This window comes from Pongo abelii, chromosome 3 (genome assembly GCF_028885655.2).
Source record: "Pongo abelii isolate AG06213 chromosome 3, NHGRI_mPonAbe1-v2.0_pri, whole genome shotgun sequence".
NCBI classification, from domain to species: Eukaryota; Metazoa; Chordata; class Mammalia; order Primates; family Hominidae; genus Pongo; species Pongo abelii.
Window position 1 is genome coordinate 1,715,968 of NC_071988.2, and position 26,275 is coordinate 1,742,242.

At 48.0% G+C, this 26,275-nt stretch overlaps 1 protein-coding gene and 1 long non-coding RNA gene across 5 annotated transcripts in view; one reads left to right on the forward strand and one right to left on the reverse strand.

The window, feature by feature from the left end:
* The window catches only part of LOC129059222 (uncharacterized), a 33,075-nt gene that overhangs the window by 5,266 nt on the left and 1,534 nt on the right, over positions 1 to 26,275 (forward strand). For 2 of the 4 annotated variants that reach the window (XR_010139577.1, XR_010139579.1), the window contains exon 3: positions 308 to 4,805. The exons of 1 other annotated variant lie outside the window; for it this stretch is intronic. This is a non-coding gene — a long non-coding RNA (uncharacterized LOC129059222). Of the gene's footprint in view, positions 1 to 307; positions 4,806 to 16,761; positions 17,521 to 26,275 lie in introns of those variants that run through there. One more of the 4 variants, XR_010139578.1, reaches the window with a different exon arrangement.
* SLBP (stem-loop histone mRNA binding protein) lies at positions 4,360 to 25,210 on the reverse strand. Its single transcript, XM_024245759.2, has 8 exons — positions 23,435 to 25,210; positions 23,179 to 23,295; positions 15,240 to 15,344; positions 11,653 to 11,712; positions 11,208 to 11,345; positions 7,823 to 7,972; positions 6,344 to 6,410; positions 4,360 to 5,284 (listed from the first exon to the last, which is right to left on the reverse strand). The coding sequence occupies exons 1-8, from the start codon at positions 23,491 to 23,493 to the stop codon at positions 5,168 to 5,170; spliced, it is 813 nt and encodes a 270-aa protein (XP_024101527.1). The 5' UTR covers positions 23,494 to 25,210; the 3' UTR covers positions 4,360 to 5,167.

Genomic DNA, 26,275 nt, shown 5'->3' on the forward strand with positions numbered 1-26,275 from the left:
ACTTTTCGCTCTTGTTGCCCCGGCTGGAGTAGAATGGTGCGATCTCAGCTCACCGCAACCTCCACCTCCCAGGTTCAAGCGATTCTCCTGCCTCAGTCTCCCGAGCAGCTAGGATTACAGGCATGCACCACCACACCCGGCTAATTTTGCATACAGACGGGGTTTCTCCATGTTGGTCAGGCTGGTCTCAAACTCCTGACCTCAGGTGATCCGCCTGCCTCAGCCTCCCAAAGTCCTAGGATTACAGGCATGAGCCACCGTGCCCAACCAGGCTAATTTTATATTTATTTTTATTTTTATTTTTTAGACGGAGTTTCGGTCTTGTTGTCCAGGCTGGCATGCAATGGCACGATCTTGGCTCACTGCAATCTCCCCCTCCCAGGTTCAAGCAATTCTCCTGCCTCAGCCTCCCCAGTAGCTGGGATTACAATCATGCACCACCACGCCCAGCTAATTTTATATTTTCAGTAGAGACGGGGTTTGTCCATGTTGGTCAGACTGGTCTCAAACTCCCAACCTCAGGTGATCTGCCCACCTTGGTTTCCCAAAGTGCTGGGATTACAGGCATGAGCTACCGCACCTGGCCCAGCTAATTTTTTAAATTTTTTTTGTAGAGATGGGGTCTTGCCATGTTGCCAGGGCTGATCTCAAACTCATGGCCTCAAGCCATCCTCCTACCTCAGCCTCCCAAAGTGCTGGGATTACAGGCATGAGCTACCATGCCTAGCCACAAGTTTTTAATTTTGATGAAGTCCAATTTGTCCATTTTTCCTGTTATGGATTGTGATTTTGGTGTCCAGTCTATAAACTCTGCCTAGCCCTAGATCCCAACAATTTTGTGCAAGTTTTATACTTTACACTTTACATTTAAGCCTGTGATCCATTTTGAGTTAATTTTTCTATAAGGTGTGAGACTTAGGTTGAGGCTTGCATTTTTGTTCTTGGATTTTGCTCCAGCCACTCTAGCACATTTGTTGAAAATACCATCCTTCTCCACTGAATTTTTTTTGAGACGGAGTCTTGCTCATCGCCCAGGCTGGAATGCAGTGGCGCAATCTCGGCTCACTGCAAGCTCCGCCTCCCAGGTTCACGCCATTCTCCTGCCTCAGCCTCCTGAGTAGCTGGGACTACAGGCACCCGCCACCATGCCCAGCTAATTTGTTGTATTTTTAGTAGAGACGGGGTTTCACTGTGTTAGCCAGGATGGTCTCGATCTCCTGACCCCGTGATCTGCCTGCGTCGGCCTCCCAAAGTGCTGGGATTACAGGCGTGAGCCACCACACCCGGCCTCTCCACTGAATTTCTTTTGCACCTTTGCAAAAATCAGTTTGCCAGACTTTTGTGGGTCTATTTCTGGGTTCTGTGTCCTGTTCCACTGATCTGTCTATCCCTCCACCGACACCAGTCCTGATGTTATATAACCCTTGAAAAAGATAAGCTCATTCTATTCACCTTGTTCTTTTTCAAAACTGTTTCAACTATTCTAGTTCCTTTACATTCACATAAATTTTAGAATCATCATCTACAAAAAATATTGCTGAGATTTTGATAGGAATTCCATTATAACTACATACATCCATTTAGGAAGAATTGACAATTTTTTTTTTTTTTGAGACGGAGTCTCGCTTTGTCACCCAGACCTGAGTGTACTGGTGCAATCTCGGCTCACTGCAACCTCCGCCTCCCAGGTTCAAGTGATTCTCCTGCCTCAGCTTCCTGAATAGCTGGGACTACAGGCGCACACCACCATGCTCAGCTAATTTTTTGTATTTTTAGTAGAGACAGGGTTTCATCATCTTGGCCAGGCTGGTCTCGAACTCCTGACTTCAGGTGATCCACCTGCCTTGGCCCCACCGCACCTGGCAAAAATTGACTTGTGTGTGTGTGTGTGTGTGTGTGTGTGTGTGTGAGATGGAGTTTTACTCTTGTTGCTCAGGCTGGAGTGCAATGGTGCAATCTCAGCTCACCACAACCTCCACCTCCCAGGTTCAAGCGATTCTCCTGCCTCAGCCTGTCAAGCAGCTGGGATTACAGGCATGTGCCACCACACTTGGCTAGTTTTGTATTTTTAGTAGAGATGAGGTTTCTCCATGTTGGTCAGGCTGGTCTCAAACTCCCCACCTCAGCCTCCCAAAGTGCTGGGATTACAGGCATGAGCCACTGTGCCCAGACCAAGAACTGACATGTTTACTTAGTCTTCCAATCCATGAACATGTTAAATTTCTCCACTTACTAGATCTGTTTCATCAGTGTTGTGCAGTTTTCAGCATACAGGTCCCATACATATTTTGTTAGATTTGAAACTAAGCATTCTAGTTTAAAAAGCCCAGAATCTCAACTGAATCCACTCCCTTGTGGAGGAGGCTCCTGACAGCTCCTGTGTTGAGCCCCTTTCCATGTAAAGACTGTCCCCAGCCCCCATCACACACACACACCCCCCACCCCCACAATGAACAGCGGGGACAGACCTAGGACACATGCTGCAGATGCTCCCAGGAGTCCCTGGCCCACAGCAAGTCTGAAATCCCACTGGGCACACATCACCTGGCAGTCCCCTGACTAGGCTAGCCTCAGTCCTCCAGGCTCCTGGCTCCTGGCTCCATCTCTGAATTATCCTTCTTTTTCACGAAAGGCAGCCTGTGTTTGCAGCTGGAGAGTTTTATCTTCCTACTTCCCGCTGGTAGGAACCTGAGGGTTCAAGGCCTCTTGTATTGCCTGGCCCTTTCAGTCCAACCTGGCGGCAGCTTCCGCCCATGTAATTCTGTGACTCTTAATAGGGTTCAGTTCATTAGAAGCCACACCCATGGGGCTTTTCAGAATAGCAGCATCTTAGGCTCCTGCAGAGGAGCAAGAAGCCTTACTGAGGGAAAGGTTCTAACAGCTGGGCGTGGTGGCTCACACCTGTAATCCTAGCACCTTGGGAGGCCAAAGAGGGCAGACTGCCTGAGGTCAAGACCAGCATGGCCAACATGGCGAAACCTCGACTCTACTAAAACTACAATTGGCCAGGTGTGGTGGCTCACGCCTGTAATCCCAGCTACTCAGGAGACTGAGGCAGAATTGCTTGAGCCAAAGGAGGTGGAGGTTGCAGTGAGCTGAAATCCTCCTATGGTTGTAACAGGATTTCATGCCACACCCTCAGCTTTAGCTTAGATCACCTTTCCAGCTGTCTTCTGAATGTCATCTTTGCTTGGAAGCCACTGAATTTTAACCTAAGAGCACTGAATGCTGCTCATCGCTAAGGACCTGCTCGCAGTTTAGGGGAAGTAGCTTCTTAGTGACAAACCCGGGAGAGCTTCTCTCCGTCGCAGTCATGATGGAGGCCACAGCACCACTCAACTGTCACCATCTAACAAGGACCTTCACCTCTGCCTTCTCAAGACTGAGGCTTGCAGTCACGCCCCCAGAAGTCCTCCCACATTTTAGGACTCTTGAAGTCAATGCCTAGTGCTCCCACTTCGTGGCGTCTGCTTGCTGCACACCCCAGATGCCACCTTTTATCAGGCACCTCCTACCACCCTGAAAAAGCTGGGTCTCCTCACCAGGGCATGTGCTACGACCCCACTGTCTACCACCCTCCACCTGACACTGCTTGAGGTCTCCATAAACAAGCTAAGTAAACAAGGGCTTCTGCCCTCTTCAAGCTCCTAGAACAAAGTTACCTGAGCCCATCCCTGGCTTGAGACCAGCCCAGCATCACTTGGAGGGATCTCCAGGACATGTGGCTGTGGCGTGGACTAGTGGTCACGTCTGCAGGCAGCAACCAGGGTCCAAGGGTGAAGGCAGTGGGGGCAGGGCACCCTCAGACTGATGCTTGTCCTGCTGCAGGGCCTCTCCCAAGAGGCAGGGAAGGCTGTCATGCCAGTGCTGATGAATAAGCATCAGACCAAATGTGACATGTGACACCTATTAAAGAAGGCCCCTGGCCACGCGCAGTGACTCAAACCTGTAATCCCAGCACTTTGGGAGGCCGAGGCAGGCAGATCACCTGAGGTCGGGAGATCGAGACCAGCCTGACCAACATGGAGAAATCCTGTCTCTACTAAAAATACAATATTAGCTGGGTGTGGTGGCACATACCTGTAATTTCAGCTACTTGGGAGGCTGAGGCAGGAGAATCGCTTGAACCTGGGAGGCAGAGGTTGCAGTGGGCCAAGATCGCACCATTGCACTCCAGCCTAAGCAACAAGAGCGAAACTCTCTCAAAAAATAAAATTAAAAAAATAAAGAAGACCCTTTACCCAGCGCCACTCGCTGAGTGCCACTTGCTTCAGACACAAGAAAGGCAGACACAATTCTGACCCTCCAAACATGTCAGCTCTCATGGCAGCTGGCCCACCTGGCAACACCCCCAATCAGTTAAAGAGGGTTCTTTTGTTTTTATTTTTGCAATATCCCATACAAAAGCAATAGAAACATAAGTCTTAACAAGAAGTTTACAATTGAATATTTGAACAGAAAATCTGTACACATTATCATTTACAGCAATTTTACATGGTAAATTAACTGATTGTTTTAAAATGTTCTTTCTAATCACTCCACTCTGCTGCCCTAACTCTTGGAGTATTGTAAAGAGTCTAAAGAGTCTAACCAGTGCTATTTACAAGTACCAAATTAAGACCATATAACTTACACAAAACCCATTAGTTTAATAGCTCAATTTAACAATGTCTGACTTTAGAATGCTGTTATGACGTATTGATAAAAGGCCAAAAATTAAGTTTCCAAAAAGATACTAAAGGTGTCTGAGAATCCTTTGATGCCTATAAAAGTAGCTGACTCTGAATTGGTCCCATGGATTACATGGTTAAATCCAAAACAGTCCATCTGACAAGCAGCAACTGAAGATGCCTGTGGAAAACCAGTTAAATAGACCTGTCAGCTTACCCTGGAGGACAACAGGGATTACGCAATTAAGCTCGCTGGAAGATTGCTTCAAGTACTTTCTTGGATTTAGCTCCATTTACAATTTAAAACATGCAAAATATACTCACTATACATAAAATTAATGTTTCTTAAGAAAGTAAGGCAAAAATAATTCATCATGAGATAATGGACTACTAACAGAGAAACCACCAGGTACAAGTGCACACACATGCTTGGTGCCTGGCCAGCCTTCCACCTAGTCGAGGAGGAGCTGTTTCTCTTCCTGGCCGCCAGGTGGCAGTTAGCTCATGGCTGAGAAGTCTCTCAAGGGTTCAGTTAAACAAGCTTCCAAATCAAACTCATCCTCCACTTGACTGTCCATGTGTCTAACCTTGGTGGGTGTGCCAGAGTACACATCCTGGAAAACAGAAGCATGGGTCAGTTGACATTCATATCACCCTGAAAACAGGGGCCACTTCCTATACCCCACAGCTTATGTGGTAAATCATGTGATGTAATGCACAGCAAGGTGTACACTTCATGTGCAACTGAGACAGATTTTAATAATGACACTGCAAAGAGAAACCACGTACCATTTACAAGACACTGAAGTTTAGATGTGCACACATTCCATTGCGCTGGGATTATAGGAAGGAGTCACTAGTCACTGTGCCTGGCCATGTACATAGTTTATAAGCACAGAATTCTAAAAGCCTAGACAAAACCACAAATAGTGACTGTCTCAGGACAGGAGACAGTATTTAAACTGATACATTTAAAAACGGTTTTCTTTTCTCTTGAGACAGAGTCTCACTCTGTCACCCAGGGTGGAGGGCAGTGGTGCAATCTCGACTCATTGCCACCTTCGCCTCCCGGGTTCAAGTGATTCTCCTGCCTCAGCCTGCCGAGTAGCTGGGATTACATGCCTGCACGACCACACCCAGCTAGTTTTTGTATTTTTAGTAGAGACTGGGTTTCACTATGTTGGGCAGGCTGGTCTTGAACTCCTGACTTCAGGTGATCTGCCTGCCTCAGCCTCCCAAAGTGCTGGGATCACAGGCGTGAGCCACCACGCACAGCAGACGGTTTTCTTTTCTGTTTCTTTTTTTTTGAGACAGTCTTGCTCTGTTGCCCAGGCTGGAGTGCAATGGCGCCATCTCAGCTCACTGCAACCTCCACCTCCTGGGTTCAAGCTATTCTCCCACCTCAGCCTCCTGAGTAGCACGGACTACAGGCACCCACCATCATGCCTGGCTATTATTTGTATTTTTGTAGAAACAGGGTTTCACCATGTTGGCCAGGCTAGTCTTAAATTCCTGACCTCAAGTGATCCGCCTGCCTCGGCCTCCCAAAGTGCTGGGATTACAGGCGTGAGCCACCATGTCCAGTCCAAACTTCAGTTTATAAGGCAGCATGTGTTATTAACAATTCACCTGCAACCCCCAAGCTGAAAGACTTATCCAAAGAAAGTACTTACAAAGTCATCCTGAGAGCTGGTCTGGGGCTCGGAGCTGCTTTCTGCAGATTCAAGGTCTACAGGTTGTCTGTTAAACAAAATCCAACAGATGTGTCAGGCACTAACTTAACAAAGCCAGGAGACGGGGCGCTACAGACAAACTCCATCCATATGGTACAGCCACAACACTGACAGTGTGTCCTAGGCTTCCTGAGGGGTCAGCTTTCAGTGACTATTTGACAGACTTAATCCCAGCCCAATCAACCCAGCAAAATGATTGCAATCAGCAAAATGAAAGCTGATGGCAATGAGAAGCAGCAAAAACATCTGCTGGGCTCACCACACAAGCATCCTTGGAAACAGAAGCACTCATAAGCCCAATTTTTGAGGGGGAGAAACGAGCACTGTGATGAACATACTATGCATTATCACTAATTTTTCCAAGTTTGTACTCAGAGAATGGGACAATGGTGTCACACTGGGGGAAAAAACCCGAATGACATCTGTCAGGACAAACTGGTAAAGCCACTTACAATCGTTTCAAACATGCCAGTCTCTAATAAATTTCCCAGCACAGAGGAGAAACTCTAATTGTTTGTTTAAAGAATGTGTCTGAGGAAGCGAGAGGCTCAGGACCAGAGGGGAGCTGACAAGAAACCCCACATAGAGGGAGGTACAAGATCATTCTCTCTACCTTCCTGGTCAGCAGGTATTCCCATGATGCAGCAGAAGTTCAGGCCTGAGACATTTCAACTAGGCACAAGTATAAAGGCCAACGGGGCTGGGAGCAGTGGCTCACCCCTGTAATCCCAGCACTTTGGGAGGCTGAGGCGGGTAGATCACGAGGTCAGGAATTCGAGACCAGCCTGATCAACATGGTGAAACCCCGTCTCCACTAAAAATACAAAAAGTAGCTGGGCGTGGTGGCGCGTGCCTGTAATCCCAGCTACTCAGGAGGCTGAGGCAGGAGAACCACTTGAACCCAGAAGGTGAAGGTTGCAGTGAGCTGGGATCACGCCACTGCACTCCAACCTGGGTGAAAGAGCATCTCAAAAAAAAAAAAAAAAAAAAAAGTCAACAGAGAAAGAGAAAGCCTTCCTTCCTTAATTAAGAACTTTTATTTTCATGGTTGAGCCAAAATGACTCAAATACTTTTTAGGATATTTATATTTAAAAAACAAATTCCAGAGATTATTGTAATTTTTAGGGGAAAAACAACTACAACAACAAAAACAGCAAAACAACAAACAAAAACTGTATTCCCAGACTGACTTTGCTTGAAAAAATAAATTAATAAATTCAATCCAGGAAGCAAACTCTTCCTTCCAGCTGCCTCCCACCCAGTACAGAAGAATTCAGCACGAAGCTGCAGCAGCTGCTCTGCTCCCCAACAGCTGCTGGGGCACTTGGCACCAGACCCTCCTGTCCCAGTGGTGCACAGCTGCTCCAGTCACTGGACCAATCAGAGAATCACAGAACAAGAATGCAATAAAGACATACATTTCTTGCAAATCACATCCTTCTTCAGCTGGAGGATCCCAAAAATGCAGAGCCACCTTCCAGAGTTTGATTTGCTGGTCCCATGAACGTCGACTATACTTCTTAAATTTATTAGGGGTCTTGGGATGAATGCCAGGTTGTCGAAGGTGTCTACAGGAGAAAGATTATTCTAGCACATGCCCACATGCCACTCACATTTCTACATTAGCTTGAAGATTAACCAACTATGAGATTAGTATTATTTTAAATATTATAGATCACCAGGCATGGTGGCTCATGCCTGTAATCCTAGCATTTTGGGAGGTCGTGCCAAGATCACTTAAGCTCAGGAATTCGAAAATGGCCTGAGCAACAGTGAGACCTCGTCTCTATTTAAAAAAAACAAAAACAAAAAAAACAACAAAACAAAACAAAAAAACAGCTAGGGGCTGGGAGCGGTGGCTCACACCTATAATCCTAGCATTTTGGGAGGCCAAGGTGGGTGGATCACCTGAGGTCAGCAGTTCGAGACCAGCTTGGCCAACATGGTGAAACCCCGTCTCTACTAAAAATGCAAAAATTAGCCGGACGTGGTGGCCTGTGCTTGTAATCCTAGCTATTGGGGGACTGAGGGAGGAGGATCGCCTGAACCCAGGAGGCAGAGTTTGCAGTGAGCCAAGATCGTGCCACTGCACTCCAGCCTGGGCAACACAGCGAGACTTCGTCTCAAAAAAAAAAAACGCTGCTGGGCACGGCAAATCACTTGAACTCAAGAGTCTGAGATCAGGCCGGCCAACATGATGAAACCTCATCTCTACTAAAAATACCAAAAATTAGCCAGGCATGGTGGCTCATGCCTGGAGTCCCAGCTACTCCAGTGGCTGAGGCAGAAGAATCGCTTGAACCTGGGAGGCAATGGTTGCAATGAGCCTAGATCATGCCACTGAAACTCCAGTCTGGTCAACAGAGCAAGACTCTACCTTTAAAAAAAAAAGTCGGGCACAGTGGTTCACGCTGTAATCCCAGCACTTTGGGAGGCTGAGGCAGGCAGATCACCTGACATCAGAAGTTCAAGACCAGCCTGGCCAACATGGTGAAACCCTGTCTCCACTAAAAATACAAAAAATTAGCCAGGCATGGTGGTAGACACCTGTAATCCCAGCTACTCAGGAGACTGAGGCAGGAGAATCACTTGAACCCGGGAGGCGGAGGTTGCAATGAGCCGAGATCGCACCACTGCACTCCAGCCTGGCGACAGAGTGAGACTCCGTCTCAAAAATAAATAAATAAATAAAATAACCAACTGAGATCCTACAAAATGAACAAATATGTTTAAAAAAAAAAAAGGGGGGGCACTATCCGGGCCGGGTGCAGTGGCTCACACCTGTAATCCCAGCACTTCGGGAGGCAGAGGCAGGCGGATCACCTGAAGTTGGGAGTTCGAGACCAGCCTGACCAACATGGAGAAACACCATCTGTACTAAAAATACAAAAAAATTAGCCCGGGCACGGTGGCGCATGCCTGTAATCCCAGCTACTCGGGAGGCTGAGGCAGGAGAATCGCTTGAACCTGGGAGGCAGAGGTTGCGGTGAGCCAAGATTGCGCCGAGCCAAGATTGCGCCATTGCACTCCAGCCTGGACTAGAGTGAAACTCGGTCTCAAAAAAATCACTATTCACCGGGCACAGTGGCTCACGCTTGTAATCACAGTAATTTGGGAGGACTACTTGAGGCCAGGAGTTCAAGACCAGCCTGGGCGACATAGGGAGACTCCCATCTCTACAAAAATTTAAAAATTTAGCCAGGTGTGGTGGCATGCACCGCTAGTCCCAGCTACTCAGGAGGTTGAGGTAGGAGGATTGCTTGAGGCCAGGAGTTCAAGACTACAGTGAGCCATGACGGTTGGGCGTGGTGGCTCACCCCTGTAATCCCAGCACTGTGGGAGGCGGAGACAGACGGATCACGAGGTCAGCAGTGCGAGACCAGCCTGGCCAATATGGTGAAATCCTGTCTCTACTGAAAATACAAAAACTAGCCAGCCAAGTGTGATGGCGGGCGCCTGTGGAGGCTGAGGCAGGAGAATCGTTTGAACCCGCAAGGTGGAGTTGAAATTGTGCCACTGCACTCCAGCCTGGGCAACAGAGCAAGATTCCATCTCAAAAAAATAAATACACAGTGAGATATGATATGCCACTGCACTTCAGCCTAGGTAACAGCAAGACTTGGTCAGGAGGGGAAAAAAAAGCACCATCACATTGAATCTTACTATTCCTTTGCCAGCTATGTTCCAAAAAAGTAAAAAAAAAAAAAAAAAAAAATTAATTGTTTTTTTTTTTTTTTTTTTTGAGATGGAGTCTTGCTCTGTGACCCAGGCTGGAGTGCAGTGGTGCAATCTCGGCTCACTGCAACCTCCTCCTCCCGGGTTCAAGCGATTCTCCTGCCTCAGCCTCCGGAGTAGCAGGGATTACAAGTGTGTGCCACCACGCCCAGTGAATTTCTTGTATTTTTAGTAGAGATGGGGTTTCACCGTGTTAGCCAGGATGGTCTGGATCTCCTGACCTCGTGATCCGCGCTCCTCGGCCTCCCAAAGTGCTGGGATTAAAGGCGTGAGCCACTGCACTCAGCCAAAAGTAAAATTTTTTTTTTTAAGAGACAAACTCTCAAACTCTGCAGCCCAGGCTGGAGTGCAGTGGTGTGATTAACGGTTCACTGTAACCTTGAATTCCTGGGCTGAAGCAATTCTCCCACCTGTCTCCCAAGTAGCTAGGACTACAGGTGCAAACCACCACACCTGGCTAATTTTTAAATTTTTTGTAGAAATGCTGTCTCCTTATATTGCCCAGGCTAGTCTCCTGGCCTCAAGCAGTCCTCCTGGCCTCCCAAAGTGCTGGAATTACAAGCATGAGCCATTGCACCTGGCCCAGAAAAGTAAATTTCAACCCCAATCCTGCCAAAAAGTTCAGGAAAACACTAAAGCTTTCTTTATATCCTTCTGTGTCTGTGTGTTTGAGGGAGCAGGATAGGCAAGAACATGCTGCTTAAAGGCAATAGGGCAATGCCAATTTTTTTTTCTCCAATTAGAATTTTACAGTATTTAACTTGAACTTCATTTCTTCCCCATCGTGTATTTTAATAAGCTTACATCCATATGATTGCTGACTCCTAAGAAACAAAATGTTATCTAACATTCAGAATTATCAAAATGATTTTTAAAATCTTCAAGTCTTTAGTTTTTCAGTTGCCAATCCATTCATTATTTACGTCATAAGCCCCAGTACGTCTCTATTAAATAGCTCTTAGCAGGTGTGAACTATCCCCAGCATCATTGTACTACCCAATCTAAGCAACTCTTTAGAAATGCAATGCCACACGGCTTGTTCAAGACATGCCACTGAAACAAGACTACCTTGGGACTTCTTTAATATAACGATCGTAGGCAATTGTGTTCTTCCCATAGTTGATCTGCTTCTGTCTCCTCATTAGGACACTTTCATCTGTCTCAAAGTCAGCCGGCACAGTAGACATAGACTCCTTTGAATCAGAACTGAAAAAAAAAACAGATTAACAGAATAAGCCCTGCAATTAAGATCACCATGTATGTAAGGTAAGCCAAGAAAATGTCAAAACACAATAATGGAGGATTCACTCCAGATTCCCAACCATATGAATCCTAAACAGTCCAGAGACTGCATGTATGGGAATTTAGTACACAACAGATACAGTATTTCAAATTAGTGAAAAAGGTATTAATAAATGCTACTGCGACAGTCAGCATTTCTGACAGTCACAATTTTTTTTTAACAAATTACAGGTCTATCAAATTAGAAAAAAAACATTTACACAGCCTTTACCTTCCTGATGATGATTTTCTCTCTCTTCCAAAGTCATTGATGAGGAGTTTCCTTTTATATCTGAGGGCAAAATAAATATTGCTGTTTTTAAAAAAGGTATAAAAATAAAGCAGCCAGGTCTGAGGAAGCTCCACCCTGATACCCGCAGGCACACCATCCTATGCAATCCAGAAGCTCCGTGGGCCAAAAGAAATCCTTGTCAGGTTCAGTTTAAGTAGTGAGATCCACACAACAAAAATTTACATCCCCCAAAACTTGGCAGCCTTAAAAAAAAGAAAAACAAAACATAAATTGAAATAAATTCTTATTTTAAAAACACCAAACTTACTAATGGGACTCATATGCCTACTGGGCACTGCATACCTTCTCCAATCTTGGAGACCAAACGTGCCCCCTTGTGTCTTGTTCCTCATGAACTTCCTGAGGCATCTGCTTTCTATTGCAGTCACTACCAGAACGCAGTTTTGCAAAAAAAAAAAAAAAAAAAAAGTATATCATCTCCAAAAGGAGTCTAGCACAATCTGACGTTGAAATCACGAGCTACCTTGAGCTCCAAGTTCATGTGGGTATCTTTTTTTTTTTTAAGATGGGGTCTCACTCTGTCACCCAGGCTAGAGTACAGTAGCACGATCATGGCTTACCATAGCCTCATACTCCTGGGCTGAAGCAATCATCCCACCTCAGCCTCCCAAGCAGCTAGGACTCCAGGCAAGTGCCGCCACACCCATCTCCAAAAAAATTTTTTCTTTTTTTGGAGAGATGGAGGTCTATGTTGCCCAAGCTGCTCTTGAACTCCTGAGCTCAAGCAATCCTCCCGCCTCAGCCTCTCAAATGTACTGAGGTCAGGAGTGAGCCACCACGCCTGGCCTGTCATGCAGGTATCTAAATTATGTCATGTATTACTGTGCCTCCTCTCAAAATCTAAAATCCACCCAAGTTTGCTGAGGTGTTCAGTGCAGTTTGGACGCCAGAAGGTAATGAAGTAATTTATCTCCTGTGCATCTAGAGTAGCACTGGCTATATAACACCATCTTTGTACGATTCAGAGATTAGTCCTGCAAATCATTTGCTGCAGGGCCTCATTCTCTCCAGTACCACAGATGAGAAAGACTGGTTTTCAGGTATGATGAAAATCCATTTTCATTTTTTTTTTGAGACGGAGTTCCCTCTTATTGCCCAGACTGGAGTGCCAACGGTGAGATCTCGGCTCAGTGCAACCTCCGCCTCCCGGGTCCAAGTGATTCTCCTGCCTCAGCCTCCCAAGTAGCTGGGATTACAGGCATGTGCCACCACACCCGGCTAATTTTGTATTTTTAGTAGAGATGGGGTTTCTCCATGTTGGTCAGGCTGGTCTTGAACTCCTGATCTCAGGTGATCCGCCCACCTTGGCCTCCCAAAGTACTGCGATTACAGGTGTGAGCCACCATGCCATGCAGAAAATCCATTTTCATACTCTTATACTGCTAGTTTGTAGTCTGTTAGTCTCCTTAAAGCACAGTAAGCTGACATTTCATACCCCTCTTACTGTCAGGAAGTAAGCCGGCCTGCCAGTAATGGCTCACTAAAGGGCCGGCAGTTTAAATTACACAGGTTGCACTAAAAGCCGCAGCTTTGGCCAGGCAAGGTGGATCACGCCTATAATCCCAACATTTTGGGAGGCCGAGGCGAGCGAATCACCTGAGGTCAGGAGTTCAAGACCAGCCTGGCCAATATGGTGAAACCCAGTCTCTACTAAAAATACAAAAATTAGCCGGGCTTGGTGGCACACAGCTATAATCCCAGCTACTCGGGAGGCTGAGGCAGGAGAATCGCTTGAACCTGGGAAGTGGAAGTTGCAGTGAGCTGAGACTGCATCGTTACACTCCAGCCTGGGAAACAGAGCAAGACTCTATCTCAAAAAAATAAGTAAACAAAACCCGTAGCTTTCCATCACAAAGGGTATAATCAACAGAGCAGTCCAAACAGTGCTGTTTTCCAAAACAGGACAATTTTCAGGCACAGACCCATGAGATATCTGAAGAACAAATGGGGTCCACTCACAGGACAATCTGGACAGGTGGAATACGCATGAATAAGAGCTGCAGATAACCCCTGGCAAGGGGTGACTTGAGGGAGCAACTAGGCTATAGGTATGCAAGAACTGTTCTAAGACTTGTGAATGCAACACAAACTATACAGGTCAAGTCAAACATTCCAATTTTATAGTTGAGAAAGTCAAGACCTATATAAATACAATAATTCACTAAAAACATTGGTACTCACATCTGTGAACTCCTAGTTCATTTCTTCTACCAAGGCATATATCCACTCACACATTTTGATACCAGAAGAAATGACAACTCCCCCAAATGTTCAATAACCAATTCCCACATATTCCTGTCCCTTTTCAAAGGAGGCTGCTATAAATACCATCGCTGGCTGCCAAAATGAAAACAGGTAGTCTAGGTATGGTTCCGCGGCTGACACGCAAGACACATTTTTCTCGAGACCCTGTTTGATTTATCAGCCACTTGTTGGCTAAAAGTATCTTGTAAAATACTTCAACCAATTATGAGCCACATTTTAACTGGGTTTGAATAAACCCAGTCCTTGCAACTGGGTTTGAGTTAGACAACTCATCAAAAGAGAAAGGATCAACACACTGATAATCAAGGGAGATTAAACAGTGGTTAAGGATGCATTAGGTAATGAGTCAATGAAGAGGATGTAGCTTAGTTTGCAAGAACTTGGATACACACAACAATCTTGTGTACAACTGCAAGAGGTTCACAGAATCCAAGTTTGAGACCTTTCCTTGTATGTTGGCATTTCTGAGCTGTGTTTGTTGCCTAAGCCAAGTGTCAATGTATTCCTTCATCTGGAGAGAGCACTCCATCTACCGTGCTGGGTTGTGTTAGCACCGCATACAGAAGGTCGGTGGTAACAAATGACTGTAGTAAGTTCCTGATAGTTATGCCGGGCACAGTGGCTCATGCCTGTAATCCCAGCACTTTGGGAGGCCGAGGTGGGCAGATCAGGAATTCAAGACCAGCCTGACCAAACAAGGCAAAAGCTCATCTCTACAAAAAATACAAAAATTAGCCAGGCGTGGTGGCCTGTGCCTGTAATCTCAGCTACTCAGGAGGCTGAGGCAGGAGAATCGCATGAACCCAGGAGGCAGAGGTTGCAGTGAGCCGAGATCTTGCCACTGTACTCCAGCCTGGGCGACAGAGCGAGACTGTCTCAAAAAAAAAAAAAAAGAAAGTAAGTTCTGATAGTCCTCCAGCCTGCAATCCAGCAGTAACACCACTGTGCACCTACTTCCACTCTCAGAAGGATTACCACCAAGAGGACAGGACAGTGGTCTTCAAGCTTGAAAGAGTGGACCCGCCTGGAGGGCTTTTCACAGGATGGCCAGGCCCCACCCCATTTGCAGGCCCAGGTAAGGGTCTGAGAATCTGTATTTCTAACAAGTTCCCAGGAAATGTTGATGCCTTTGGTCTGGAGCCCAGACCTTTGAGAACCACTGTTCTAAGACACATATCAAATTTAATGGGTTACTGAAAACGCCACAGATTAACACTTCAAGGTGGTCCAAAATGTGTTACCTTGCCATTTCTTTGTTAACTCTGGTCCTCATTTCATCTTCTTCAACTGCACTTGCCCAGTCAGAGCATCTGGAACGGGGTTTAGGGCCTTCAGGAGTGGTAAAGCTGCAATAAAACGAAAATGCTACTGAACCATGACACATACTTTGTTTTCTTTCAAACTGTATGTCAAGAAATATTCAAAGGCTGGTGGGACACAGTGGCTCACACCTGTAATACCAGCACTTTGGAAACTGAGGTAGGAGGATCACTTGAACCCAGGAGTTCAAGACCAGCATGAGCAAGACAGTGAGACCTCATCTCTATCCCCCACCCAAAAAAAATAAAAGCATTGTATCAGTGAACTATGTGTATCAAACCATACTAAACTGGAGTTTAGCAGGACAAAAGCAAACTAGATGTAGAACATAACCTATCAGCTGAATCTGTCTATCCAGGGCTGTCTTATTAGAGCAGAAGTCACGGAGCTCCTTGGCAGTGTGCCCACTGTGTTTGGGGGTCTAATAAAACCAACTAGATTTTAGACTCAAACTAAATTATGATTCCTTTTGGGTGTCCACACTTCGGTAGTCCAGGGCTATCATATGGCTAAAATCAAGTTATTTCGTTCATCTCTGGTACATGTTTATAAACTCATTAAGATGGGAGATTTGCTTCAAATTTTTGCAGTGTGTGTGGCAGTCAGAAAAACCCAAATCTAGTTTTCAGCTTCAGTTCTGGCATTTCTATGGGTTAACCTTATCTCATTGATCCAACATCCAGCCTGATGCTGGAGCTTAAGAAGTTGACTCTAAGAAGTTCAGAGAGTGTAGAGTTTCCCATCTTGTATTTAATTTGTCCCTATGCCATTAGTCCCAGCTTGAAGTCATTGCCAATGTCAATGTTGACAGGATTGTGACAATATTGCCTTTCATAAAACCGACAACCAAAGAATTCCATTATTCTAACAAAGCCCGAGTTTCACAGATTGTGGGCACATCTAGACAGATGTGTGCATGCTTGATGGTGCAGAGCAACTACTCACTTCCACCAACCTCAGGCTTCCCCTGGCTGGCCATACACAGGGATTCGTTGTCATACTGAGAAGGCTCTACAAGATAAGTCTCTAATTGAGGCTATCTCAGGTGGGTGTTTCCGCTGTGTAGTCCCAAGCCTGTATCCATATAATAAAAGTGCAGGTCTGGCAGTCCTCCAGGTTATCTGGCCAGTGTAGACTCCTCCATCTGAATATGAACCTCCAGGGTAAGAATTTTTCAGACATGTCTATACTAAACAGTAGGATCCTGTACTTGCCAAATGTCTGCCTCCTCCTGTTCTGCACTGAACCATTCTTTTTTTTTTTTTTTTTTTTTTGAGACGGAGTCTCACTCTTGTTGCCCAGACTACAGTGCAATGGCACGATCTCAGCTCACTGCAACCTCTGCCTCCCAGGTTCAAGCGATTCTCCTGCCTCAGCCTCCCAAGTAGCTGAAATTACAGGCATGAGCCACCACGTCCAGCTAATTTTGTATTTTTAATACAGGCTGAGTTTCTCCATGTTGGCCAGGCTGGTCTCCAACTCCCGACCTCAGGTGATCCACCTGCCTCGGCCTCCCAAAGTACTGGGATTACAGCTGTGAGCCACTGCATCCAGACTGCACTGACCCATCCTAATTCCTGTTAAGTGTGAGAAGAATTGTCTTCAGTTCGCTCTCCATTCTCATTCATGATGAGATCACTGATCCATTAACCAGTTGAGAAATGATTGATGCTGAAGAAATGGTATTCTCTTGGTAAGGCTTATTAACAAACTTCTGATAATGAAGCAGGCTACCAAAAACTTATCCAGCCCACCCCAGGAGTGTTCGGATTTTATCATGGATGTAGCACACACCAAAATCACTAGGACTTTAGACTACTTATTTTGCCATATTATCATGGGAGAGTCTTTAGTTCTGAATTATCAGTAAGTCTGAGTACTTCATAGAATTATAAAGCAGGTACAGCTGACACCTTCTCACCATGTTGTAAATATTTACTGAGACTGGGTACAGTACTGAGGGATGATAATCTTCTGATTTATCCAATGCTGACTGTCTAGAGCAAATTATCCACTCTGCGAATGGTCCTGTAACGTGTATGAACATATCTCTGGGTGCCTTAGAAGTTGTCTTTTTCATGTGTGCTAATATGCAGTATTTATACATTGTGAGAAGTTGATTTTAATAAAAAGGTTGGGACTTCATCTCCAAAATAAATAAATACCCAAGCATGATGGGGCGTGCCTGTAGTCCCAGCTACATAGGAGGCCCAGGCAGGAGGATCACTCTAGCCCAGGAGGTCAAGGCTGTATGAGCCATGATCCTGGCACTGCACTCCAGTCTGGGCAATAGGGCAAGACCATATCTCAAAAAAATATTTATGGTGGCAGAGGACAGTGGCTCATACTTGTAATCCCAGCACTTTGGGGAGGCCGAGGCGGGTAGATGACCCAAGGTAAGGAGTTCGAGACCAGCCTGGCTAACATGGCGAAACCCCATCGCTAATAAAAATACAAAAATTAGCCAGGTGCAGTGGTGCACACCAGTAGTCCCCAGCTACTAGGGGAAGCTGAGGCAGGAGAATTGCTTGAACCCCAGAGACAGAGGTTGCAGTGAGCCAAAATTGTACCACTGCTCCTCCAGCCTCAGCAAGAGACTCTGTCTCAAAAAATTAATAAATAAAATAATACAGAATAGCTAGCATATCCATTTACCTTTCGGGCACATGTAATTAATAATTCAGAATGTTAGGTACACTATGATTACAATGTGTATGGAGGAGTATATGTCAGAGTCCTTGCTGTGTCAGGACTCCGTCTACTGGCAAAGTACCCTCTGTGCTTGAGTTAAACCACATCCAGGAGCTCAGTTCCATCTCAAGTTCAAGGTAGTCTTCAGTCAATATTGGGAAATTTACGGCCGGGCAGTGACTCACTCCTGTAATCCTAGCACCTCAGGAGGCCGAGGCCGGCGGACTGCCTGGGCTCAGGAGTTCCAGACCAGCCAGGGCAACATGGTGAAACCCCGTCTCTACCAAAATACAAAAACTTAGCTAGACGTGGTAGTGCGTGTCTGTAATCCCAGCTACTAGGGAGGCTGAGGCAGGAGAATCCCTTGGACCCAGGAGGTGGAAGTTGCAGTGATCCACCAGGCGGAGTTGCAGTGAGCCAAGATCATGCACTGCACTCCAGCCTGGGGGAGAGAGACCCTGTCTCAAAAAATAAATGAGTAAATAAATAACAGTCCGGGCGTGGTGGCTCACGCCTGTAATCCCAACACTTTGGGAGGCCGAGGCAGGTGGATCACCTGAGGTCAGGAGTTCAAGACCAGCCTGGCTAACATGGTGAAACCCTGTCTCTACTAAAAATACAAAAATCAGCTGGGTGTGGTGGCGGGTGCCTGTAATCCCAGCTACTCAGGAGGCTAAGGCAGGAGAATCACTTGAACCTGGGAGGTGGAGGTTGCACTCCAGCCTGGGCGACAGAACGAGATTCCGTCTAAAAAAAATAATAATTAAAATTTAAAAAATAATAATCAGGAAATCCGAAAGCTTAAGGCCCCAAATTCTGGCAGTTCAAATTGATGTATCTTATTTATACATCAGACATAAACTCACATTTTTATTTTTCTACCCTGTTTTTCTGTTAATCACTACTGATATTAAAACTAGATACTGGGCCGGGTGCACAGGCTCATGCCTGTGATCCCAGCACTTTAGAAGGCTGAGGCGGGCGGATCACAAGGTCAGGAGTTTGAGACCAGCTTGGCCAAACTGATGAAACCCCGCCTCTACTAAAAATACAAAAATTAGGCTAGGCGTAGTGGCTCACGCCTGTAATCCCAGCACTTTGGGAGGCTAAGGCGGGCTGATCACTAAGTCAGGAGTTCGAGACTAGCCTGACAAACATGGTGAAACCTAGTCTCTACTAAAAATACAAAAATTAGCCAGGCGTGGTGGTGCACACCTGTAATCTCAGCTACTCAGGAGGCTGAGGCAGGAGAATTGCTTGAACCCGGGAGGCAGAGGTTGCAGTGAGCTCAGATCGCGCCATTGCACTCCAGCCTGGGCGACAGAGCAAGACTCTATCTCAAAAAGGAAAAAAAAAAAAAAAAATCAGCCGGGCATGGTGGCGCATGCCTGTAGTCCCAGCTACTCGGAGGCTGAAGCAGGAGAACTGCTCGAACTTGGAAGGCAGAGGTTACAGTGAGATGAGATCACAACACTGCACTCCAGCCTGGTTGACAGTGAGACTCTGTCACAAAAAAATAAACTAGATACTAACTTTAATTACAACAAATAAGCAACCTATTTTAGCTGTAAACCAAATGCTGTGCTTTGAAAATGCAATTGCAGTAACAAATGAATAATCCTCTTATGTAATTATCGTTTCTTCCCTTACAGTCACACAACTCAAGATAAACTTAAATTGGATTTCTAAAAGTAAATTTCCAGATTCTAAAAATGGTAGAAAGTTATGAAATAAAATTAGGTAATTAACTGAAAATTAAATTGACTCAATAGAGGTTTGTCCAGGATTGGATACAAGCATCCTCACTAGTATATCAAGAGGTTCAAGTCTGGGTCTCCCAGCATAACAAATTCCTGAACTACAAGAATAATTTAAAGTCTATGTATGTGAATGACCATATACTACATGCCATATTTTGCTACCTTTAAGTCCATTTCTTAGATTAAGTAGGTTATATTCAATCTACCCCATCTTGGGACAACAAAGCCTAATTTTACACACTAAGTTAACAACCTTCCAAAGAGTACTTTAGATCTTATCCATCGACAAGCTGGTTCTATTTGTCAGGTGCCTCCAGGCATTATCCATAATGTGCAAACACCAAGTGCAAAGGCTCTAAGACAGAAGCATTCCTATAGTTTGAGGAATGAGGATACCAAAAACTTCCATAACTTCTAAAGCACTGTAAGGATTTAATATTTTTATCTTCAGCTAAATGAGACCACTGGAGAGTTCAGAGCTCGATCTCAATAAGGTTTGATTCCTTTCCCTTCATATCTGGACCTAGGGCCTCTTCCGTACCCACCCGTAGACCCAAGTCTTTTGTCTTTTTTTTTTTTTTTTTTTGAGACGGAGTTTCACTCTTATTGCCCAGGCTAGAGGGCAATGGCGTGATCTCGGCTCACTGCAACCTCCACCTCCTGGGTTCAAGGGATTCTCCTGCCTCAACCTCCCGAGGAGCTGGGATTACAGGCATGCGCCACCATGCCCGACTAATTTTGTATTTTTAGTAGAGATGGGATGTTGGGAAAAAGGCTTACGGGTGCCTGTATAGGCTGGCCATAAAAATATGGCACAGTAAGCTGTGAAAAGCCACAAGAGGCCTCTGAGGAGGAAAGCCTCCTAATTGCCATCATGTTCCCATGCTCAGAGTGAGACCTGCTCTCTTATCTGTAAACACTGTGTTCAAGGAGAAAGACGCTCCTTTAAAGCACTGGAATGTGGAGAGATGTGCAGGCTCCTAGTTAAGCCCGCTCCCACTAGCTACTCTCCAGTAAGTTAAAGATATGCTGTTTGAGCACAAAGGAGATTCATTTAAACCGCTATAAATTACGCCTATGACGCACTGCCTCCCTTTCACTGTTTCACCCTGAACATCTACTTCTTTTTTTTTTTTTTTTGACACGGAGTCTCGCTCTATTGCCCAGGCTGGAGTGCAGTGAGGCGATCTCGGCTCACTGCAAGCTCCACCTCCCGGGTTCATGCCATTCTCTTGCCTCAGCTTCCTGAGTAGCTGGGACTACAGGCGTCCGCCACCACGCCCGGCTAATTTTTTGTATTTTTAGTAGAGACGGGTTTTCACCGTGTTAGCCGGGATGGTCTCCATCTCCTGACCTCGTGATCCTTCCGCCTTTTGCCAAGGCGCTGGGATTACAGGCGTGAGCCACTGCGCCCAGCCTACTTCTTAAAGTGATTGTACTCAATAAATGGTGTGGAGACCAGAACTCTGGGCCTTTTGCAACCTCCATTTTCCAACTGGTCCCCTGGCTCCCACCTTTATGAACTCTTAACCTGTCTCTTCTCATTCTGTTGTCACCACCGGACTTCGAGTACCCTACGGGTAATGTCAAGGCTGGTCCCCAACAATGGGGTTTCTCCATGTTAGTCAGGCTGGTGTCGAACTCCTGACCTCAGGTGATGGGCCCGCCTTGGCCTCCCAAAGTGCTGGGATTACAGGTAGGAGCCACTGCGCCCAGCCCCCTAGACCCAAGTCTCTAAATATCATCTATATGTCCTGGTAACTCACTGTGCCTGAAGATGCCTCCCATGTAGACTCCTACACTCCATTACCTTTCTTGACATCTCCTTTGCTTCTCTAAGAAGCTTCTCAAGCCTCACAACTTCCCATGCCTAGCTGCTCCAGCCCATCTTCTCTATCTTAGCAAATGGCCCCAATTAAGAGCATTCAGACCTAAAGGCTTGAGTCATTCTTGATGCCTCTTTCCTCTGTAAACCAAAAAGTGTCTAAGACAGGTCTCAATTGCTTTAGGAATTTAGCTAATGTTAAGGACATACCTAGAAGAACACGAAATTACAGAAAGCGTCTGTGGTCTGTGCCTTTCTCCAGAGATGACTGTCAGGGCCTCAATATTTAAAAGAGAAAAGTAGGTTGAAGGAGAAAGGATCTACATGTTCCAAGAGAAAAGGAGCAGGTAGGGGAATAGTCAATTACGTATTCCTAATGTGCTCGATAAGTCGCCACTTAAGGTGAACAGAGTTCACCCGTGGAGATATTTAATCTTTTATCTGTAGCTATCTGCTTAGAAACAAAAAGGAACACAAAGGTGGCCGGGCGCGGTAGCTCACGCCTGTAATCCCAGCACTTTGGGTGGCCGAGGTGGGTGGATCACTTGAGGTCAGGAGTTCGAGAACAGTCTGGTCAACATGGTGAAACCCTGTCTCTACTAAAACTACAAAAAATTAGCCGGGCGCGGTGGCATGTGCCTGTAATCCTAGCTGCTGGGGAGGCTGAGGCAGGAGAATCACTTGAACCCGGGAGGCGGAGGTTGCAGTGAGCCAAGATCGCGTCACCACACTCCAGCCTGTAAGACAGAATGAGACCCTGTCTTTTGAAAGAAAAAAACAAACAAACGCAAAGGTAGGTAGTTTGTTGCATGATTCCGCCTTCAGCATCATTTCTTCCTTTTGGCATAGTGAATTTGGGTCCGAGTTTTTTTTTCCTTTCACGCCTCCCATCCCCAACCCATCAGCAAGTCTCACAGGTCCTGCCTTCAGAAGTCTATCCTGAACCACGCATTTCCCCCCACCTTCACTGCTCCATCTCGGCCAAGTCACCATGCCTTTCAGGGAACTCAGGAGCAACAAGCCCCCAATGCGGGACGGGCCACCCCACACAATGCCCCTCGAGAAGTTTTCTCTAACCATAGCCCCGAAAAGCCTCACCACTATGACCACTGGCACCCCTGCTTATTTCCTCCAGACCCTCCTCGGCTGTCCCACCCCCATCAAGCCCTCCTTTCGCTCGCATCTCGACCCTCCCTGCACACTGCCTAACCTAGAAAATGGCCAAGCAGGTAAGCCCTGTAAATTCATTTCTCCTCGGGACTCGGGTATCCCCCGACTTCCACGTGTTCACGAGAAGCTCGTCAGAGACCCTGACCTCTCCCGGGAGCACAACGCAGACTCGAACTGGCTAACTCGGGCTGACACCGGTTCAGCTGACTCCCATCCTGGCAAGAGGCTTCCGGAGTGTTCCAGCGCCTCCCAGGCCTGCTGCGGCCGCCCCAGTCCACGGGTCGCGCGGAGACAAAAAGGACGCAGGGTGCCGACCTGACCGATCCCGCCACCGCGAGAGCGCGACGAGCTCCCTGGAGCCCGCGGCCTCGTCAAGGGCCCCACCGCGCCCCGACCCCCGGGTCCCGCGCCCACCTCTCGGGTCTGCGCTCGGCGCCGCGGTGCTCTGCCTCCTCGGCGTCTTCGGGCCTCCAGCGCCTGCCGTCGGCTCTGCGCTTCCGTCCCAGGCTCCATCGCGCGGGGGACTGCGGGCTGCGGGGAGGGACGCGGTCGGCTGGGCTCGGGAGGTCCCGGACCGCCGTACAACCCCCGCCCCGCAACACCCCGGCCCCGCACAACCCCCGCCCCACGGGGCACGCGCTCCCTCGCCCGCCGCGCAGCCCGGCCTCACCTGGCGTCACCGTCGCAGCGGCTCTGATGCCTCGGCGGGCTTCGCGGGCGGCAGGCCATGACAGCACGGGCCAGGCGCGCAGCGCAGGGCCGGGGCTGAGGCGGCGGCGGCGCGGGCAGGAAGCGCAGAGTAGAACAGGGCAAGGCCTGACGAAGAGACCTGCGTCCCCGCGCCGACGCTCACAAGCTCTGCGCGCCCCGCCCCCAACCGCCTTTATGTGGGCGCCGGGCCCCGCCCCTCGGCCTCCCGCGCGCGCCGGATCGGGCGAGACCATCGGGCCACGCCGCAGGGGTCCACTCAGCTGCGCGCGCCTCGCGAGCCAACTGGGGCTAGGGCGAGGCCTCAGGACCGCGGGCAGCCGCGAAGCCCGACTGCCTGGCCCTCGGCTCGGGAGCCGGATGGTCGCCGTGGGCTGAGGAGAGGCCTGAGGAAAAGGTTGCCCCCCACCCACGGGATTGAGGCGGCCGGGCCGCCGCGGGCCCCTGCGACGCTGATAGGTCGCGCCTTGGCGGGCGGGGGCAGCTTTGGCGGGAGATTCGGCCGCGCGCGACGCGACGCAGGTCGGGGAGGAAGGGCAAGCGGCACGTTTCTCAGCCTGGGTCGTGGCGCATGTCCCATTGGTCCCGGCCTGGGTGGAGCGCGGCTCTGCTTGGTCCCTGCCCAGGTGGGGGCGTGTCTCCTCCCTGGCGGGAACCCGGAACCCGGAAAGCGCGGCCTGTGGCGGGTACTGACTGCTTCCCACGGTCCCGTGGCCGCTGCAGGCTCCGTACGCGCCGTCTATTGTTTTGAGCCGCTTAAAGTTTTGGAGTAACCTTTTAGGTAGCAATAGTTGACAACTACACTGAGTCCGGTCCCACTGCCCTGGCCGTTGGCCGCACACCGGCCACCGGCTGAGCCACTAGTTTCGGTTGCCGCTGCCTTCCTGCCCGTCCGTGACGTCCTCCACTGTGTCGCCGGTGCATGACCCTCCCACCCTCTGCCTGGAGTTGACTGGGCTTGAAGTATCCTAAAGAATCCCTGGCTCAGCAGGGAGGTCCCAGCTGGAGGCGAGGTCATGTAGATCCGCACCATCCCGTCCCGCTTCCCCGCCGTCACAGTTGCAGCTGACGACCCCGCGGATCCAGCCAAATAGAACCCCAAAGGGTGCACTACACCTGGGAACAGGTTCCCACAGCTTCCTGTTGGGGACAACGTGAGGGATGCAGGGGAGAGTGGAACCAGCCAAAAGAGTGGGCAGTGGGGTCAGGTCCAAGAGGCTGAGCCCCAGGGATGCTTGGGATCCCCTAAGGCCTTACACCTCTGGGAGGGCCCAACTTTTGCACCTCCTGCCCTCAGGACTGTGCCTTGGTGCGTCCACCGCCCCCTTTTGAACTCGAAAAGGTCATCCTCAGACTAGGACGGACACATCCCGTCCCCTTCCTCCCCAGGCCCTGGGCATCCCATAACCCTCAACACTGTAAACTAAAAATAAAATCCTGGCAGGGCGCGGTGGCTCACGCCTGTAATCCCAAAACTTTGGGAGGCCGAGGCAGGAGGATCATCCGAGGTCGGGAGTTCGAGACTAGCCTGACCAACATGGAGAAACCCTGTCTCTACTAAAAATACAAAATTAGCCTGGCGTGGTGATGCATGCTTGTAATCCCAGCTACTCGGGAGGCTGAGGCAGGAGAATCGTTTGAACCGGGGAGGCAGTGGGCTAAGATTGCACCACTGCACTCCAACCTGGGCAACAAGAGCGGAACTCGGTCTCAAAAAAAATTAAAATAAAATCCTAAGCCCCCAACAACTGAATGGACCCCCTTGCGGTCAAGGGGACACCAGTGGCAATAAGATACCAAATTATGAATAGGACCTAAGGTCATGCCAGGCAAGGGTTAAGTCACACACCCTACATTTAAACTATATTCTTACTGCCACACTGCTTTTCTTTTCCTCTTAGTAGCTCAATAAGCACTGGCCTTGAGCTAAGCAATATTGGAACAGTGCAGTGGCTGAAATGATGGCTCACGCCTGTGATCCCAACACTTTGGGAGGCTGAAGCCAGAGGATTGCTTCAGGTCTAGAGTTTAAGACCAGCCTGGGTAACAGTGAGACCCTATCTTTAAACAAAAAGGCTAGGCACTGTGGCTCACACCTGTAATCCCAGCATTTTAGGAGGCTGAGGTGGGAGGATCGCTTGAGCTCAGGAATTCGAGACCAGCCTGGGCAACATAGCAAGACTTCATCTTTACTAAAAATCAAAAAAATTAGCCGGCCGTGGTGGTGTGTGCCTGTGATCCCAGCTACTCGGAGGCTGAAGTGGGAGGATTCCTTGAACCTGGGAGGTCAAGGCTGCAGTGAACCCAGATGGCGCCACTGCACTCCAGCCTGGGCGACAGAGTAAGACCCTGTCTCAAAATAATAATAACCAATTTGCAGTTCCACCAGATGCTGACTGATCCCCCAGCCCCTATTCTACCAGCCATAACTACAGGTTTCATTGGACAAGAGACTGATTTCAGTAACTTGGTCCAGATAAGAGACCACAGTGATGGACCACTTCTGGCCTGTGTAGAACCTCATTATAATACATTTAAATGTTGAGTCTCCACCCCAAAGTGAATGTGGATTGTATGTTTGTTCAGGATGCAAGCGTCAGGACTGCCTTCATGAATATTCATAGCTCTTCCTGTCACCTGCTGAATATGCATGTTTAGCCAACCCATTCAGCATAAAGCTCCTGCCCCAACCCCTCCTCCTCCTCTGAAGTGCTCGTCTCTGGTCTTGGCCAGAGGCTGTGCTTTCCAGTCTGAGGGATGGCCACCTTGCAGGCTGTTAACTATTTTTATTTTTTTGAGACAG